Below are 13,863 nucleotides of genomic sequence, written 5' to 3'. Positions count from 1 at the left end.
GATCTCTTACTGTCATAGAAAGCATCAATTCACACACGCCTGTGTTACAGATATGGAATGCATTTCTCATATAGTAATAACATATCCTGCAGCAGTGCAGCACTTTACAGAGTACATAGTTATGTCACTGACTGTCCTCAGAGGAGCTCACATGCTAATCCTACTAAAGTCATAGTGTAATGTCCAACCATATTATTATTATGTATTTATATACCACTGACATCTTCTGCAGCACTTTAGAGGGTACATAGTCACGCCACTGACTGACCTCAGAGGAGCTCACAATCTAATCCTACCATAGTCATAGTGTAATGTCCTAGCATATTATTATTATCATTATGTATTTATATAGCACTGACATCTTCTGCAGCACATTACAGAGTACATAGTTATGTCACTGACTGTCCTCAGAGGAGCTCACACTCTAATCCTACCATAGTCATAGTGTAATGTTCTAGCACATTATTATTATCATTATGCATTTTTACAGCACTGACATCTTCTGCAGCACTTTACAGAGTACATAGTTATGTCACTGACTGTCCTCAGAGGAGCTCACACTCTAATCCTACCATAGTCATAGTCCAATGTCCTACCATATTATTATTATGTATCTTCATAGCACTGACATCTTCTGCAGCACTTTACAGTGTACATAGTTATGTCACTGACTGTCCTCAGAGGAGCTCACAATCTAATCCCTACCATAGTCATAGTCTAATGTGCTACCATATTATCATTATGTATTTATATAGCACTGACATCTTCTGCAGCACTACAGAGTACATAGTCATGTGTGGCCACCATGAGGTCCCCCTCCCCCATGATAGGCATGACCACCATGAGCTTCCCCCCCCCCCCCCAACAAGTGTGGACATCGCAACAATTGCTTTAGGCCCTGGAGGTGAGGCCCCTGTACTGGAAGGAGGGATGGGACACCCCTGGTGCAGCAGTGGCCGCTCACCCGATAGATACACCAATGGTAGAAATGAATTGTGCCTATGATTATCCATGACATAGCAGGATACGATAAAAATAAAACACCAAAAGCCCAATATAGTGTAGTATGCATTAGAATACATGGTAATATGAAAGCGCATAGCTCCCAATTGGCCCTCTTTTGGAGGGACAGTCCCTCTTTGGGAGAGCTGTCCCTCTGTCCCTCTTTCCTTCTCAGGAGAGGCTCCAGCCTCAGGGCGCAGTGTAGGAGGGGGCGCACAACTCAACACAACTGTCATTCCCAATTGTGTTTGAAGCAGAAAGAAATAAGAAAAGGGGATACATGGCAGTGACTGCAAGCCAGATAACTAGAGATTAAGGTGTTGGGGAGGTTGGGGGCTCTGGGGCACCTCTCAATTTCATAGCAATCAGTGTGTGACGGTTGGGGTGGGAGGGATGGAGGGGCGCACTTTGCTATCTCAGCCTTGGGTGCTAAAGGACCTTGTCCCGGCTCTGTTCCTTCTCATTTGTCCCTCTTTCAGGACTTTGTCCCTCTTTCTATGGCAGTATATATATTTGTCTACTAAAAATATGTTTGATTGACTCTAAAGTTTATTCCCATCCTTTAAATTGATATACCGTATGTACTCACATATAAGCTGACCAGTGTATAAGCCGAGGTACCCACTTTTCCCCCAGAAACCAGGAAAAAGTGATTGACCTGTGTATAAGCCCCCCCCCCCCACCCCCAGTATAGCCCCCTCTACAGTAGCCAGATCTGCCACCAGTACTTGTCATCTCCGCTCCCCAGGATCATACAACTGTGTCTCAAGAAGCCACTAGATGGGGTCGTAGATATGAGAAACAGCAATTGCCAGACAGGAAGAATCCCGGATCATTGCACCACTGACACATTTCTTGCACGCTCCGCTTCCACAAGCCAGGGGACACAGGTAGTCTTGAGCAGTGCACTCTGCACACCATGTTGCAGGCTATAGGGGACATGGACACAGCAGGGAGCCAGCTGGTAAGAGCAGGATGCTTACACTCCTCTGCTAGTAACAAAACCTGCTCTATCATCCATTCTGCTCCACCGACTCACATATAAGCCGAGGGGGGTAACTTTTCAGCACATTTTTAATGCTCGAAAATTAGGCTTATACATGAGTATATACAGTATTACTGATTTTAAAATGTTAATATGAAGGAAAATTAAACAAGATTGAAAGGACCAGTGTGGTTTGAATTATAAAACAACCTATTTTTCTTATGAAATCTTTATGGTATGCGTGACTAAGAGGTGTGATGGGGGCGTGATCAGGGGTGTGGCTTAAGTGTCCCTCTTTCTCATCTCAAAAAGTTGGGAGGTATGAAAGCGTGAGAAAGAAATACTCACAAACAAGGGTTACCTTCCAGGCAACCACTGTATAGGCAGGTGAGGAAATTAAACCTGTCCTCGCTCAGGATTAAGAAATCGCTCTCTGTAGATCGGAAAGAAGGGGGTAGAGAACAGAGGCGCCAGTAGGGTAAAATGGTCTAAAAGTTTTAAAATTTGCTAGGGAGACAGTGGTGGATTTACCTCCAGAAAGCAGACACGACTACTATCAGATTTGAGTAAATACATTTATTGTGCAATTCCCTAAAGATGCGATGTGTTTTTCAGGCTCAGACCCGCTTCATCAGGCAATAAACAGGGGGTATACTGTGGACACTGGACAGAGACAAAGACAGGCTCAGTGAGCCCCATACTAATGTATGTTCAAAGTCTTATACAAAATTCAAATAAAATGAATTAAAATGCTAGAGGTGCAGATTTGACTTTGAACATACATTAGTATGGGACTCAATGGGCTCCATTTATAAAACATTTTGGGCGGAAAAAATCGTGGAGGGAAAATACCGCATCGGTATTTTATACTTCTGGGTGGTCATTCATAAAAATGTTGGCAGCTGGGATAGCAGAGCGGTGATCTCCCGCTGAAGGCTGGCGGTAAGCTGTCGGAAGGCATGCGGAAACACTGAAGCCGTCAGAGTCCCTCTGTGCGCTGCTCTCTCTGGGAGGCCTGTCCCCAGGCCCGGCCCGCTCATGAGGCGGGGTGAAACATTTGCCTCAGGCGGCAGATCTGGGGGGGCGGCACCCGCCTGTCTGTGGATGCTGGGTGCCGCCCGCCGAGCTGGAGGGGTAGCTGGCAGAAAGGGGGTATTGGGCCTAGTGGTGGGGAGGGGGGTCGGACCCCCCGATCTGCGCTCCTCCTCCAGCGTTAAGTAACCAGCTGCGTGCATAAAGATGAAGAGGCAACGGGCGGGGGAATCACTCACCTCTTCCGCGTTCCACTGACGTCACTTCCGGCAACGCCGCCCACTGTATTGTAAGTGGACGGCCATGCAGGAAGTGACGTCGGTGGAGCGCACAATGGAACGCGGAAGAGGTGAGTTATTCCCCCGCCCGTTGCCTCTTCATCTTTATGCACGCAGCTGGTTACTTAACGCTGGAGGAGGAGCGCAGATCGGGGGAGCCAGGCGAGGGAGGGGGGGGTCCGATCCCCCTCCCCACCGCTAGGCCCAATACCCCTTTCTGTCAGCTACCCCTCCAGCTCGGCGCGCCCCCCCCCCCCCCCCCCCCCCCACGGCTGGGGGCGCGATTTTTTTTTCTTATTATGCCTCAGGCGGCAAAAAGTCTAGGGTCGGCCCTGTCTGTCCCATTCACTTTCATGTAATCCGAACTCTTCTCGCTACATCCGAGGAAGCGGTATTTCCCGTCCTCATACCACTTCCTCTAACCTTTATGAATGGATATTTTGTTACTTTTTCTAGATAAATCTAGAAAAACACAGCACAAGGCGGAAATTTCTTGCTCGGCTGGGGAATTGTAGCTTATCATGCGAAAACAGCTTTTATGAATGCACACTTTGCTAAATGGACGGGAAAGTCAGCTGTTTTGAGCGCTAAACTGGCGGAAAAAGTTTTATGAATAGAGCCCATTGAGCATGTCTTTGTCTCTGTCCACAGTTTATCCCGTTTATTGCCTGATGAAGCAGGCCTGAGCCTACGAAATGCATCGCATCTTTGGGGAATTGTACAATAAATGTATTTCCTCGAAATCGGACAGTAGTCATGTCTGCTTTCTGGAGGTAAGTCAACCACTGCCTCCCTAGAAAATTTTAAAACTTTTAGACTATTTTACCCTACTGGCGCCTCTGTTCTCTAGCAAATAGCAGGATATGACATCACTATTTATTACACCCTGCTAGGAGGTGGGGCACTTGGACAGAGTGATTTGATCTCCATAACAATCAAGACAAAAGTATCTCTGAAATTCAAAAACAACGTTGCAAATGTACTATGGCAGACTACAAAGATTTTTTTTTAGAAAAGAATGAAGAATCCACTCAAGCAAGTAAAAACTCCACATCAGATGTACCTCATATCATATATACCCCCCCATATAAACCCCATCACCAGCGAGAGATCACCATGGCCAGTCAGAGAGGAAGCTTTGGCATGGGACCAGGCGTGGATGCTGACACCAGACCGTCCAATCTCAACCGCCCACTGCACTCGATCAGTAGCAGTGATCTATCAGATGTCACTGCTACTGATTGAGTGCAGTGATCGGCCCAATGATGGTGCCGTGGTCCCGCCCGCTAGACCATTGGCACCAGTTGACGTTGCCATGGTCCTGCCCGCTAGACCATTGGCACCATTGGCACCAATAAGCAAAACAAGCAGCAGGCAGCTTTGATTGGCCGGTCTAGTACCAGCATCCCCACTTGATTGGTAGCAGGCCAAAGCCTCTCCTCTGACTGGCCATGGTGATCTGTCGCCGGTGATGGTGTTTTACCATAGCATGCCTTAATATGTTGACACCTCAGCTGCTTATGGTGTCATAGGGAAGGGCGGCTGGTGTCACTGGTCGAATGAGGCAGGCGCCGGGTGGCCCAAACTGTTAGTCCAAACACCGCCCCCTAGATTTTGCCTCCTGAATCACGTGATTCAGGTGGCTTCATGGTAGGCCCGCCCCTAACCTCTTTGTGGCAGATCGTGATTGGAGGAGAGCATTCCAGAATACTGGCTGTAAACCTTCATTGATTGACATCTTAATACCAAGTCACCTTCATGCACTGAAGAGTTGCTATGGTCACTTACCCTCCAACACCCTCCATCACTTACCTTGGACAGCGGTAACACCATGTAGGCACCTCCCCCGCTGGCTTCCACGATGATGGCCAGAAATTTGGGGTTAACGGAACAGAAGTTGGAGTCCCAGGTGTTCTGTGACACTCTGATGTCATCATAGCACTGGTCGGCCTTCACCGGCTGGCCGAAGACATGGCGGAACTTGCTGCTGCGGACAACTTTCCTCATGGCGAGGGCTGATGGGAAAAGGAAAGAGATGTGAACGGGCAGGCCCAGATTTACAACAGAGGGACCTAAAGGCACAAATCTCCTGGCACCCTAGACTTCACCCTCCGTGAGCCTACAAGCCCTCGCTGAACCCAAGTGTGCTTACTGTCCCAACTGTCACTTCTACCTTACTTCCCTTGCCAGTCATAGGTAGTTACAGTTGCCTATTAGCATTAGGTAGCCAGAGGTACCCTCGGTATTAAAGAGGATCATAACAACCCCCTCGGGGGGAAACTTACCTCAGGAGGGGCAAGCCTCTGGATCCTTTTGAGGCTTCCCCATCCTACTAAACCACAGAGATCCAGCCCGGGCAGCCCCCGAAATACAGCCAAAAGTCTGTCTGCTGTTGCCCAGACGCAATAGCGCCTGTAATATTTACCTTCCCCAGGTCCAGTGCAGGCGCCATAGCGGATTTACAATGGGCTCTGGCGGAAATAGCCGAGTCGCCTGAGTAGAGCGGACCCGATCGGGCTAAGCTATTTCCACCTGAGCCTGATTAGAAAGTCGCTATTGCGCCTCATCATGGTAGGTAAATATTTACCTTCCCAGTGTTCGGGGTCTGCCAGCCCTGGATCCCTGAGGCTTAAGAGGATGGGGGAAGCCTCATTAGGATCCAGAGGCTTCCCCCTCCCGAGGTAAGTATCCCCCAGGGTTTTTTTCTTACAGATCGTCTTTAGGTAGCTAGTGGTGCCCCCGACTGAAGGGAGATCTCGTCAGTAGGATGCCGAAAGCCAAGGGAGTAACCTCTCTGTTACACTCTCATCTGGACTCTGCATCGGGAAAGAGAAATGAAGGCACTCGGAGAGGGGAGTGAGCTGCCTTTGTACCATCAGGCGCCTGTAGGCACGAGCCTACAGTGCCTTATGGTAAATGGGGGGAGGGAAGCTGATGGAAGGGGAGAAACAAGAACTGGATATAGACACCAAGTTTCCAGCCAGATTCAAGCTCTCACTGTGCATCTACTGATGTTCTGTGTGGGCTACAGCCTGACTGGCTGCTGGGAGACATCACAGGCAGTCCTTATAGGAGTCGAAATACTGTTGCAAATGGTGGGAGGATAGCGAGGCCCGATACGACCAAAAGCAGGTCATGCATGCATCGATTCTTCCCAGCAGATTCGATCACTCTGACCAAATGTGCAACAAATCTATCTAAGTTACAATCGGATCAGATGGAAAATGTTTATCCAATGTGATGGATGGGGCAACAGTGGTGGATCAATGGCTAATAGCATAGCTCCCAACTGTCCATCTTCTGGAGGGACAGTCCCTTTTTGGGAGCCCTGTCCCTTTGTCCCTTTTTCATCCTCATTTGTCCCTCTTTCAGGACTTTGTCCCTCTTTCTTTGTAAATATATATATTTATCTACTAAAAAATGTGTTTGATTGACTCTAACCTTTATTCCCATCCTTTAAATTGATATATTACTAATTTTAAAATGTTAATATGAAGGAAAATGTACCAGGATAGAAAGGACCAGTGTGGTTTGAATTATAAAACAACATATTTTTCCTATGAAATCTTTATGGTATGCGTGACTAGGGGTGTGCTCAGGGGTGTGGCAGGGGTGTGGCTTAAGTGTCCCTCTTTCTCATCTCAAAAAGTTGGGAGGTATGCTAATAGCATGGCACTGTATGGATCAATTATAGATAGATAGATTTTCAATAGATTTAGTCAGAGGATGAAATTCCTCCCCGATCAGATTCAGACAAAGAGAGGGACTGATCTGATGGCCTAATGTGTTTGCGCTCCTAAAGTCTAAAATTTTCCTAAAAGAGGCCCTGTAGTGACATATAGTTGAAGGCAGCAAACTATTCAGGATACCCACTTTTCCTGGCTTCAGCATCAGAAACACTTCCTACATCTAGATATTTCTGTATATTGGTATGTAAACCCCATCCCCCTGTGACCTTTTGCCTAAGCTGCCCATGCAGAATTCTCCCCTTGAGCATTCTGGGGGACCGGTATATTTTGTACTGGCTTCAGAACTCTCAGTAAACAAACATTCTGCAGAGTTGCACTTGACAGGACTAAAGTTCAAATAAGCAATTTTATTCATTACATTATTTTCACTGCTGTTCCTCTTTAACTAGTTATCGTCCCGGGGACAGTATATCTATGTCCCACGAGACTTCATCTAAAGTCCCAAGGGCACAGAAATACGCACCTCGCCTGGAATGCCCACCACACATGCTCGTGCACGCTCCCGCGCGTCACTTACTGTTAGTACACTGATCAGTCCACACATGCTCGTGCACGCTCCCGCGCGTCCCTTACTGTTAGTACACTGATCAGTGAATGGGAACACGTTTCCCATTCACTGATCAAAATGTCTGTGATCAATGATCATCAGCATCAATGAGATGCCATTGGTCATTGACAAAAGTGAAAGTAAAGTATACATGCGTTACTTCCTGTGTACTGTTCTGTTCACAGTACACAGTAGGAGAATAAAGTGGGGGGACATCTAGTGGTCAAATAGTAAACTTACTCCTACATACATCTCAATAACTAAAAATACATGAAATACCCCATTAATTAAACCCTTACTTCCCCTCCCATAGTTACAAAAATAAAACACTTTTATAAAAAAAAAATAATAAAAGTGGCACTTTAAGAAAAATACATAAATAGCTACCTTAGGGACTCAAACCTTTTTTTAATCCGTATGTCATGGGGATCTATTACTGTTATTTTTGCAAATAAGGGCTTGTAAAACTTCCAAATAAAGTATTGTTGCCATACATTGTGATATGGATATCATTTAAAAAGGTGTAATAACCGGGACAAATGGGCAAATAAAATGTGTTCCCATTAAAATGCATTTAGAATAAAATAATTGTTAGCAAAATGTACCACTCAAAGAAAGCCTGGTGGCAAAAAAAAAAAAAACAAGAAATAGCTCATTTTGTTGTGATAAGCAGTGATAAAGTTATTGGCAAATGAAAGGGAGGAGTGTTGAAATGTGAAAATTGCCCTGGTCCATAAAGGAAAAAACCCCTTAGTGGTGAAGTGGTTCATATCTACATAGACAAGCTAAATATACATTGCCGAAATATACCAAATATATCACACATGATTGACCTTCCCAGTGAAACAATAAAACAAATCCAGCTAGACCTTAAAGGCAACCTGAGGTGAGAAGGATATGGAGGCTGACATGTTTATTTCCTTTTAAATAATGCATATTGCCTGGCTGTCTTGCTGATCCTCTGCCTCTAATACTTTAAAGGGAAGGTTCAGGGAGGGTGGGTAAAAAATAAAAATCAAATTCCACTTACCTGGGGCTTCCTCCAGCCCGTGGCAGGCAGGAGGTGCCCTCGCCACCGCTCCGCAGGCTCCCGGTGGTCTCCGGTGGCCGACCCGACCTGGCCAGGCCGGCTGCCAGGTCGGGCTCTTCTGCGCTCCAAGGCCCGGAACTTCTGCATCCCACGCCGGCACTCTGACGTCATCAGACGTCCTCCGGGCTCTACTGCGCAGGCGCAGAACTACTTCGCATGCGCAGTAGAGCCCGGAGGACGTCCGATGACGTCAGAGCGCCGGCGTGGGACGCAGAAGTTCCGGGCCTTGGAGCGCAGAAGAGCCCGACCTGGCAGCCGGCCAGGTCGGGTCGGCCACCGGAGACCACCGGGAGCCTGCGGAGCGGCGGCGAGGGCACCTCCTGCCTGCCACGGGCTGGAGGAAGCCCCAGGTAAGTGGAATTTGATTTTTATTTTTTACCCACCCTCCCTGAACCTTTCCTTTAAGCCATAGACCCTGAACAAGCATGCAGATCAGATGTCTATAACAAATCTGACAAGGTTAGCTGCATGCTTGTTTCAGGTGTGTGATTTACACCCTACTGGCCAGAAAGATCAGCAGCACTGCCAGGCAACTGGTATTGTTTAAGGAAGGCAAATAAATATGACTCCATAAGTATCACACCTTGGGTTTATGTCAATGGTTGGGAAAAATCTGTTACTACCCTTGTCAGTTGGACTAGAAAGGTCAGCTTAGATATGTTACATCATTTCAGTGGGCTCTCCCCATATGCCATTTTGTTGCCATAGGTTACAGAGAGTTGAGAGGTGTATTCTGATTGGCTCCTGAGGACTTCTTTGCTTTGGGCACTGACTGTCATATTACATAAGGCTGTGAGGATCTTGGTGAGAAAGAGGCTGGGATTGGGTGGAAGGACTGATGGAGAAGGCTACAGGGTCAGAGACGGTGGAGTCGTGACCAGAAACGGAAGTGAAACAACTCAAGATAAAGGGAAATCAGTGGGAGGGACAAATTATCGGGTAATCTGAGCAAGACAAAAAGTTTAATGACCTTGTTCAAAGCCTCATCACTGTCTCTGGCAATACTGAGGACCACGGGTGACAACAGGATGCCCTATGACCCATAATATGTAGTTACATGCTGACACAAGTGTGCGCACTGTCCCCAAATCTCCCAATGTTTGAAAAGTGGCACCAAGAATGTTTTTGTTTTTATAAAAGGCAGCAGTTTGCAAATGATGCAACATAAAATCTAAAACACAAAGATTATCCAAAAAGTAACAGCCATGTTCAACTAATAAATTAATTAAGGAAACATTTTATTTGATACACACTGGCCCCTATTGAATAAATGATTTCTCCTGAGTTTTCTCCTACCGTAGGTGACATTTTTACATATTTTCAATAAAAAGCAAACTTAAACAAAACTAAAACAAACCTGAAGTCTATTTAAAGAGAACCATAAGTGAGAGAGGTATGGGGGCTGCCATATTTATTTCCTTTTAAGCAATACCAGTTGCCTGGCAGTCCTGCTGATCCTCTGCCTCTAATACCTTTAGTCGTAGACCGCTAACAAGCATGCAGCAGATCAGGTGTTTCTGACATTATTGTCAGATCTGACAAGATTAGCTGCATGCTTGTTTCCAGAGCGATTCAGAAACTACTGCAGCCAAATAGACCAGCAGGGTAGCCAGGCAACTCATATTGTTTAAGAGGAAATAAATATGGCAGCCTTCATATCACTCCCACCTCAGGTTCACTTAAAAGGGAACAGGGATATGGAGCCTGCCATATTTCTTTTTTTCTAAACAATACAAGTTGCCTGGAAGTCCTGCTGATCCTCTGCCTCTAATACTTTTTTAGACATAGACCCTGAACAAGCATGCAGCAGATCAGGTACTCTGACTCAGCTGACTCTGGTTTTTCTGGATTAGCCATATGCTTGTTCCAGGCTTTTGACTCAGACACTACTTATGCCAGAAGATCAACAAGGATGGCAGGCAACTGGCATTGTTTACAAGGAAATAAATATGGCAGCCTCCATATCCATCTCACCTCAGGTACCCTTTAAAAAACCAGATACTCACCTAAGTAGAGGGAAGTCTCTGGGTCCTATAGACTCTTCCCATTCCTCTTACGGTCCTCTCGTTCCAGCGCTGGCTACACCATTCAAATCTTCCACCGCGGGAGGCTTCGGAGGTGCCGATCTTTGGGAAGACGCCTAAGCCTCCCATGGCAGAAGAGAGCAGTCTATGGCCCATCGGTTGGAGAGTGCTAACGGGGATGACAGCGCTGGAACAAGGGTCCAGGGGAAGAGTGGGAAAGCCTTCCACCACCCTAGGTACCGTATATACTTGAATACAAGTCGACCTCTTGTATAAGTCGACTCCAATATTCAACCATCTTATGCTGGAATTTTTTGTTGACTCAAGTATAAGGCTACCCAGCAAAGTTAATGGCTGCACTTGGGGACCAGGAGGGGTTAATGACTGCAATGCGTCCAGTATTGCAGCCAATAACCCCTCCTGTCCCTTAAAGGGAACACAAGGTGAAAATAAACTGATGAGATAAACAATTGTATTTATCCTCCTTCTCCTAAAAATGATTTTTTTTAGATATCTCACAGTTTTATTTTATTTTTAAATCTACTTTTTAAGCTTTTACTGTTTCATTGTCAGCCCAGTGACACATTCTTTGATGTGTGCCGGAGCTCAAATCTATGAACTATTGACCATTTTTAACTCTTTCCTGCTCTCAGAAGCCATTTTCTGCCAGGAAAGTGTTTTATGGCTGTATTTCCTTATCAGTGAGGGTTACCCTATAGTCCTACCAGGTCCTAACCCAGACAGAAACTGTCACTTGCATACCTGATTTTTAACTCTTTCAGGTAGAGAAAGAAAAAAAGGAACACAGCCTAGTAATTTGTGTGTTTGGCACTATACAACATGCCTGTCTCATCTTGTCACATGTCACCTCGAGTATCGTTTAAGTGCAGCCAGTACCTCCTTCAGGCCCCCAAGTGCTTTTATGAAGCTCAGTATTTCTCCCCTGCCCCTTTCCTTGTTAATTGTTGTGGTCAAAGCTTTCAGACCTGTGTTTTCTTGGCATTTCCCATCAGGAAAGTGTCACTTACCACGGGGTAAACTGCTGTAAATGGGATTGTCACTATTAGTACACACATTACCCAGTGTGCTCAGTGTTGCCCGTGACTCATGTATAAGTCTACACCTATACTTTTATGAAGTGAATCAGACCTAAATTTCCAGACTTATACTCAGGGATGCTCAAATCCGTATTCGGGAGATACTCGGATAGTTTTATCCGGATATCTCCCAGTACACTTTTGTGGGGGGGGGGGGGGGTCAATCTAACCTGTATGCCTGTATGACGTCTTCTTGCTCCATCCTCGGCGCCTCCCACGATGCGGTCCACGCGACTCCAAACATTTCCACCTTCCGGGTGGAAGGAGGAAGTGTTTGGAGTCGCGTGATGCACGTGGACTGCATCGTGGGAGGCGCCGAGGATGGAGCAAGAAGAAGTCAGACAGGTAGGAATGACAACCCCCCCCCCCCCCCAAAGGTGTACTGGGAGATATCCGGATACAACTATCCGGGTATCTCCCGAATACGGATTTTAGCATCTCTGCCTATACTAGACTTATACTCGAGTATAAGTCTAGAGTATCTGTATTTTTTATTTTAAATAGGCTTCTGGTTCACTTTCAGTCACCAAAAAGAAAGAAAATACTCAAGATACTACATTTTTACTTACTTTTTGTTACTTTTCAATTTTAGAGTGCTGAACATTTATTTTGCAGATGAGATAAAAAAAAATAATAATAAACTTCTCGAAAAAACCCCAAAGATGAAATGTTAATTGAATAAAGACCACTGTGTCTTCTGATATTTACTGAAGCACTTGCACCTTTTTACAAGGTTTTCAATCCCTTTGTTGTGGTAGCATCACCCTCCTCACTTATGAGCTAGAGGTATTGGGGATAGGAGGGCTCATGTTAAATGTTGCAGAACAAACAGTTACCGGCATTCTGCAGTCACGTGACAAGTGGTGCAGGGAGAGAAGAGAGTAGCCTGACAGATGCAAATTACGCTACACAAGAAGAATACCTTGCGTGGCAGGTATAAAACAAACGTCTGTTACTTTCTGGTTGTCCCCCGTATATATGTCAATAATATTCCAGACAACCTCCTTATATTTTATAAATGACAAAACACAACTGTTGTATAAACACTTTACCTATTTTTAACCCTTTAAATTATCGTTGTTAGTTTGTTTAAAGCGGACCTGAACTCAGAACTCCTCTCTGCTCTAAAATATACACAACAGCATAATAACGTTTAAACCAAAAACATTTCTTTGTTACAGCCGATACAAATCCTAAAATAAATCTGCACAGTTTCTACTTCCTGATTCATGGAAGCAGACATATTGTTTACAGCTTGTGCTTTCAAATGGGCTTATCTGCCATCTCTGCCATGGCAGTAATGTGACACAGGGGAGAGATCAGATTACAACTTGTGATTAGACACAAATGAGAAGGAATTACACAGGCTAAACTCTTTAAATACATACAGGGTGCATTTCTCTATGTTTCCATCTGTCCTGTGCAAGAGTTCAGGACCACCTTAAGTAACTGAAGCACCCAGTGGACCTGGCAGGGCTTCCGTGTGGAGGAGGTACCTGTGAATCAGGACCTGCATTCTACAACACAGTTTATCAACTGTTGTGACAATTTCCCCCAAAAGGAACTCTTTTCATTGTATTTTTTTTAAAAATTACCATCTAAAATTCCCCCCCCCCCCCCCCAAAAAAAAAGTATGATATAATGAATTGTGTGTATAGCAAAAATAAGGAATTGAACATTAGTTGCAGAGAAAAGAGTCTCATATTTTTAATTTCAGTTATAGAGCTTTTTTTTTTATAACATTGCATCATTCTGTCATATTTGCAGTTTACAAATTACACTCTGTATTTTAAACTATAAAACGGAGCAGAGCTGATAACTCTTTGAACTTTCCAGCAGTAAACCCTTCTCACAGCCTGTCTCTCACTGTTTCTTTGATGTAAAAATGCTTCAGAAAACAGGACTGTCTTTCACCCAAGTTGGGTTGAAGAGCTCAGAGAAGCTCTTTTGCATAGATAACAACTGAAGTTTCTTAACTCTTCCTGTACTGGAAAACAATGAGACTCTGGGCCGTATGCAATTCACTTTTTCACCTGAGTTTTCTCCTAGGAGGTAATTT

General features: G+C 45.3%; 2 protein-coding genes across 3 annotated transcripts in view; one reads left to right on the top strand and one right to left on the bottom strand.

Annotated features, from left to right (window-relative positions):
* The window catches only part of LOC137524222 (sulfotransferase 1B1-like), an 80,789-nt gene that overhangs the window by 18,183 nt on the left and 48,743 nt on the right, over positions 1 to 13,863 (top strand). The window lies entirely within an intron of this gene.
* The window catches only part of CORO1A (coronin 1A), a 45,747-nt gene that overhangs the window by 30,406 nt on the left and 1,478 nt on the right, over positions 1 to 13,863 (bottom strand). For both annotated transcript variants that reach the window (XM_068243835.1, XM_068243836.1), the window contains exon 2: positions 5,110 to 5,312. In XM_068243835.1, coding sequence (XP_068099936.1) covers positions 5,110 to 5,304 — 195 coding nt within the window. In that variant the 5' untranslated portion in view covers positions 5,305 to 5,312. The remainder of the gene's footprint in view (positions 1 to 5,109; positions 5,313 to 13,863) is intronic.

This window comes from Hyperolius riggenbachi, chromosome 7 (genome assembly GCF_040937935.1).
Source record: "Hyperolius riggenbachi isolate aHypRig1 chromosome 7, aHypRig1.pri, whole genome shotgun sequence".
Taxonomy (NCBI): domain Eukaryota; kingdom Metazoa; phylum Chordata; class Amphibia; order Anura; family Hyperoliidae; genus Hyperolius; species Hyperolius riggenbachi.
Note: the sequence above shows the minus strand (reverse complement) of the source record. Positions and strands in the feature narration are given on the sequence as shown.